The sequence below is a fragment of the Cyprinodon variegatus genome, unplaced genomic scaffold, assembly GCF_000732505.1.
Source record: "Cyprinodon variegatus isolate N-32 unplaced genomic scaffold, C_variegatus-1.0 Scaffold82, whole genome shotgun sequence".
Taxonomy (NCBI): Eukaryota; Metazoa; Chordata; class Actinopteri; order Cyprinodontiformes; family Cyprinodontidae; genus Cyprinodon; species Cyprinodon variegatus.
In genome coordinates, this window is record NW_015150535.1 from 1,468,905 (window position 1) to 1,475,671 (window position 6,767).

General features: G+C 37.9%; 1 protein-coding gene across 1 annotated transcript in view; it reads left to right on the forward strand.

Moving 5' to 3' along the window:
- dfnb31 (deafness, autosomal recessive 31) overlaps positions 1-6,767 on the forward strand; it is a 240,174-nt gene that overhangs the window by 119,423 nt on the left and 113,984 nt on the right. The window contains exon 2 of the mRNA XM_015373172.1: positions 1,598-1,816. Within this exon, the coding sequence (XP_015228658.1) occupies positions 1,598-1,816 (219 nt within the window). The remainder of the gene's footprint in view (positions 1-1,597; positions 1,817-6,767) is intronic.

Sequence of the window (6,767 nt, forward strand, 5' to 3'; positions counted from 1 at the left end):
TTTTGTTTTTTTAACAGCTGCATGCTCTCTGTACTGTAAACGGTAGGATTTTTTAACAACCTCTTAGAGGCTGAAACTTAAAGTAATCTATTGATTATAACAAAATAACTAAATGTTTCAGGTTACCCTGTACAGTATATTTCTATGAATGTGAATCATTTGTTTGACAGACAGCTTAAACCTATGGAGTATGATGATGAGTTAATTACCTATGGTAATATGTACCATGCAGTCTGGATCCGAGGTGTGATTAGTGGCCTGAGCCTGATTTCCAGTCAATGCAAATGATAGATCCACCCCTTTTATTTCATATGGGTTTTGTGGGGCGGCTCAGTGCCACAGCGGGTTGGACTGCTGCCTTGCAGCAAAAAGATTTGATTAACAGCCTGGGGTCTTTCTGCAATGAGTTTGCATGTTCTCCCTGAGCATGTGTGGGTTCTCTCCGGGTACTCCGGCTTCCTCCCACAGTCCAAAAACATGACTGTTAGGTTAGGTGGCTTCTCCAGTTTCCCCTTGGGTGTGAGTTTGTGTATAAATGGTTGTTTGTCCTGTTTGTCTCTGTATTGCCCTACGATAGACTGGCGACCTGCCCAGGGTAAACCCTGCCTCTCGCCCATTTACAGCTTGAGATAGGCACTAGCATCTTTCGTCACCCCGCATAGAATAAGCGTGATAAAAAATAAATGGATGGATGGGTTTTCTGTTTGCTTGGATAAACCATGATAAGTCTGCTTGTTTTATCTCTGTGAAAGGATTTCCAGGACCGAATTGTTGATGCTTAGCAGCTGAAACCACAATCCTTCCTCTATCAAATCATATATCCTTCCTTCCCAAAGTCTGAACATTTATTTAATCAAAAGAAACACATTTGAAAACCAACATGTTGATGATGTCTGGTTCCAATCCAATAATTACATTGGGGTATGTATAAAATATGGATGGATGTTATCCTCCTCTTACCCAGCTTCTTTTAGCAGCCCCACCGTAAACAACAGAAAAAAGACAAAGATTTTGAATTGATTGAATTATTTTATTGATCTCATTTACTAAGGAAAGTATAAATCACTAAGGGATGGTTTTAAACTTCAGCACAGTCTGTCCCTACTACCTATAAAACTAGCCACATATTACAGAGCCATTTTACTGTCCTATCCTACAGTGAAGACTGGTGCTTGTTGTAAATGGGTCCTGATCCCTTGGATCTTCGGCCCTGTTCACTTTGATTTCTCCAAGCTGCCGTGTGGAGATAGGCTGATCTGCAGCAGGATTGCACATACAAAAAGCTATCAGAGAGCAATGAGGCACAGCTTATAGCAATTGTGGTTTTAGATGTGTTAGAAATACCATCTTTTTGTGTCTGTGAGGTTTGGAAGGTTAAGACTGGTTGTTTCATCTCAGTGTAGGAGAACATTTGTGAAATTGGTTGCTTCTATATAATTTTACTTTTTTTTTTTTCTCCTACTTTACCTCAGTGTTACCCGCTGAAACCTCCCACAGTCTGCGACAAAGCCTGTGATTTGACTGTTATGTCCATGAAATCATATTAAACCATCTGAACTGTGGCTTGATGGCTCTTTTTTTTCTGTCTTCTCCTCAGGTGCTGAAGGGCAGCAAGAAGCTAAATCTCTCAGTGCGCTCAGTCGGAAGGATTCCAGGAGGCTATGTTACCAACCACGTTTATACCTGGGTGGATCCTCAGGGTCGGAGTGTGTCTCCCCCTCCTGATCTGCTCGAGCACCGGAGCGCCACGCTTAGAAGGACAGACAGTCAGCGACGCAGCAACATGCAGCTCCTACAAGAGGGAGACGAAAAGAAGGTAGAGCAAAACAAGGAGCACCACAGCAGCAGTTTTTCCCAAATGCATTCTTCAATTTGTTTGTTTGTAGCTTTTTTTTTTAGCAGATTTTACAATTTAAAATAAATTAAACACAAATAAACTGCCAAATGATACAACTGTTTTATAGTACTCCTTTACTAACAATAACTCATCAGTTATTTAAATGTAAAAAAACACATATTTACTGATTGAAGTCATACGTGTTTATGCATATGATGGTTTAAATGGGCTGTGAACTGTCACAGCTGCCCTGCAGCTGGAAGCACGGGGGTTTAAATGCCAGCCTTTGGGCTTTCTGCATGAAGTTGTCATGTTCTCCATGTTTTCTCCTGGGATTATTCTGATTATTCTCACCATCCAAAAATAATGACTGTAAGTTTAATCGATCATTTAATATATATCGCTCTTTTTTTTAAATGCACAACTGAATAATTAAATGTTATTAATTCAAACTTGAAACTAAATCCCGACTGATATGGGATTTTGAAGGCCAAAACTGATATCGATATTGGGGGCTTTAAAAAAAAAAACGATATCAGACATTTATCAGCCATATACAAAAAAATACTGAGCATAGAGATACACAGGATATGCACTGTCCAACAATAGTCCAACTCAAATTCTCATAGGCTATGTTCACACTGCAGGCATTAATGCAAATTGTTTTTGCATTGCCGTTCACATTTCCAAATATATGTGACTTGTATGTGATCTCCTGTGTGAACTGCATTCACACAACTTAAGTGTCCCCCATGCACAGTAGAGGATGCAATGACGTCACAAGCGAGCATGCTCTCTGTTTATGGATGTAAACATGGATGGTGGTGCTGGAGAGCATCTGGCAATCTTTCCCAACCTCTGCCAGTGCATTAATGACACAATCTTTTCAAGATAGTTGAAAATAAAGACTGCTCTCCACATTATTGTCCACCATGGTTGTTGTTTTTCTTGCTGCATCTGCGTTGCAAGAAGCAGAATAAAGACCTTTGTTGAGTACTAATGGCGTTCAGGTCAGATGAATGCGACCTGGCCGTTCAGACACAGGTTGCATTTGAAAAGATCAGATTCATATCGGATTCAGGACCACATAGCCGAGATGCCTGGGTTGCATTGGAGAAAATCGGATCTTTGTTGTTAAAGGAATAGTACACCCAAAACATGATTAGCCTTCATTTTCTACTCACCCCCATGCTGAACAACACTCTGGAGTACTTTTTTGATATCTCAAATGCATCTGGAGATCTGGGAGGCTTCTTGCTGTCTGCTGACATTCAAATAATGGAGGTCTATGGTGACCGAGACAGAAAGGTCCATAAAAGTCCACAAAAAACGTTTCAATATTCCTCCATACTGCTCGTCCAATGTATTCCAAGTGTCCTGAGTGGGTAGCATCCAGAATTTACTCGAAACGAAGTCATTTAGAATGTTTTTAGTGCATAAACAGTAGTGTATAGGATTTCCTGAAAGCGCGCACATGCGCGATCACGACGCTACGAAAGCCGGCAGACCAAACCAGATGAAAGTGCGCATTCAGCGTCTGCTCTTCCAATAATGCAAGCGTAGAAGAAGAAATGTGGCGTTTACCTGTGCAAAGAAAGAAACAACGAAAGAAAAATGTCTGAGGACTTCAGTGTTGAGGAAGAGCATGAGTTCTTTGCCGAGCTGAATGCGCTGGTTTGGTCTGCCGGCTTCCGTAGCGTCGGGATTGCGCAGATGCGCGCTTTCAGGAAATCCTATACACTACTGTTTATGCTCTAAAAACATTCTAAATGACTTCGTTTCGAGTAAATTCTGGATGCTACCCACTCAGGACACTTGGAATACATTGGACGAGCAGTATGGAGGAATATTGACATGTTTTTGTGGACTTTTATGGACCTTTCTGTCTCGGTCACCATGGACCTCCATTATTTGAATGTCAGCAGACAGCAAGAAGCCTCCCAGATCTCCAGATGCATTTGAGATATCAAAAAAGTACTCCAGAGTGTTGTTCAGCATGGGGGTGAGTAGAAAATGAAGGCTAATCATGTTTTGGGTGTACTATTCCTTTAAGACTTTCATGAATAGATCAGATACAGGATGTATATGTGCACTTTACTCTGCAGTGTGAACATAGCCATAATAACCAAAAATATCATCCAAGACAGAAGATAGAATTAAGATAAGCAACTTTATTTTGAGCAGTGTCAGCATAAGACTATCAATCAAGTACAATACATTTTTTTTGGTTCTTATTTAGATAAAATAAACCCTCTCATTTGATTGGTTAAGATAATGCAAGGCAACTTCAGGCTAATATTTTAAATAGGACAGTTGTAAGTCTGAATTTTTATTAGCAAGGCTGGCAGCTGAATACATTTAGAAGAGGATTTCTACAGCAAATATTTTGCTGTCTTCATTTTTTAAATGAATAAAAAAATATAGATGTTTTCTCTTAATGTAATCGGTTACTTTTGGAAAATAACTCATGATTTAATTATAAAAGAATTACACTTCTTCAACTCCTTAGCAGACTACCATTTTTTAGCATGTTATACTATAAATGTCCATAGTAGTCATGGCTAACATTAATAAAAAAATTCTGTCCATGATGGAGGCTTTAAGCCTAAACTGATGAAACAAAGCAAATTTGGCTTAAATTATTCTTTCTTCCTGTTATCAGCTCAAAATGTTCTCAAACTAGCACCACATTGCAAAAACGATCTAGAAATACGTAAAACACCTTTAAATTTAGTGTATTTAGCCTTAATTAGAGCATGTAAATAAGATTATTCAACAATGTAATTAGTATTTTTACTCTTAAAATAAGATAATTAGATAATATGCACTTGAAATAAGACAACACAGTTGTTTTCTTATTATAAAAGGCAAGGCAAGGCACATTTATTTGTATAGCACAATTCAGTCCAAAGACGATGCAAAGTGCTTTACATGATTAAAATACAGGAAAATAAAACGGAATCAATAAAAGTAAATTGTCTTGTTCCATTGGTAAGTGTCTCACTTACCTCCTCAATTCAAGAACAAATGCACTTATTCTAAGAAAAACAAATCTAAATAATAACAAAAAACTTATTGAGCACTGAAAAAACAATCTAGAAATAAGTAAAAATTTCTTAAATTAAGTGTATTTCCCCTTAATTTGAGTAGGTAAATGAGGTAGTTTGCCAATGGAATGAGTATTTTTACTCTGATAAATACCGGTAAGATAATTAGATAATATGCACTTGAAATTAAACAATGCTATTCTATTTTCTTGTTCTAAGTGTAAATTGCCTTGTTTCATTGGCAAGATGTCTCTTTTACTACCTTAATCCAAGAGCAAATGCACTTATTTTAAGAAAAAAATTAGTCATCTAGATTTTGATTTTTTTCCAGTGAGATTTCAATTTTTACACCTTGTGTGCTGCCTCCGATTTAACTTTTAATCCACTTTCATAAATACCTGTGACCCTATGTTCATTAGTAACAGCTTTCACATTGAAGAGGCATCTCTAGTTCCTAGTATCCTGCAACTTTCTGATGTTTTCTTGCCTAACACACCAGAATCAAATAATTTGATTATTGCTGTATTGATGTTGGAACACCCTTTTTGCACACCGATGTGGTGCATTCACTGACCAACAAATGGTGTCCTCTGAGTTTACAAGCAGGCACCAATTTAATACCAGTCTTGTCGTGCTTAGAATGATTTAATTTTTAATTACTTGTTTCATTATAAATGGTAGAGTAACATCTTTTTTATGTACATTATAAGTGAAGGTTAAATGGAGAATAAAAAATAGCTGCACCCAAAATCCCCAAATGAAACATACCTTGTCATCATCTTGTGACCTAGAGGAAAGGCGCTGTCAAAGGTTTTTAAAAGATTTATTACTCTGGATATTTCCATTTTTCATCAGCTGAGAGCTCCTCATTAATCTTGATTGCTCCAAGTCTTTGAATATTGTCTGTAGATATTACTACAGATTATTTTGAAAATCCAGTTTAACAGTTAAGATGTCTAGTCCCTGTTTCACCCTCTACTTGTTCTCAAAATGGTTGTGGTTCATAATCTTGACAAATTGTGACATGCCATCAATTATTGTTCTAAGAGATACAAAATCTCTTGACTTCTGTGTCTTTAGCCAAAAAATCAGACTCATTATTTTTCTTTTAACAGTTTATTCATTCATACAAAACTTAAATAACCTTAGGAAGGATCTAGGTTAGGACCCTCTATTGGGAAAAAATAAAATAAAAAATAAGGTTTGCTGATAGGGTAACAGGTTCAGCAAGGAAACCCAAACATGCCCAGCTCAGTCTAGGCAGTCAAAGACATTCTCAGGCCAGAAGGACATTAAGTCTCTCCCTAGATATATGGATCATCACTGGGGTCTTCTTCTTTAGCGGCCATCATCCAGATCTCAACCAGATTGAATGCCTGGGTGATCTTGGTAGACTACTTACAATGATGCCCCTTACTATTTATGTTGCAGTGCAGGTTATATATTTATATATATATAGAATTAGACCTGTATATTCATATATTCACACATTAAGCATCTTGTTATTCAGTAGCAGCCATTCAAAATGGCCCTTCCCAGTCAAAAACCAGCCGAATGGCAGCCCACTCCCCTACAGCTCCCAGCAACATCATGTCCAACTTCCAGCCACTGGCCTTCTCCTGGGCATGCATATTTTTTACTATGACTCCACCAGTTCACTGAAATACAGGGTCTGACCAAGATATGAAGCTTCAAAGATTTAGTACAAAGATTGATGTTTAAAAAAGGAATTGTGGGGGACCAGGGGCAGATTTAGGAAATTTGGGGCCCTAAGCAAAGACAGGCAGGGGGCCCTCTAAATTGAGGAGACAACCCATAAAACGAACCCATTCTACATATAGAGAAATGTTAATAGAATAGACATCCATTATTTGTTCTAGGTT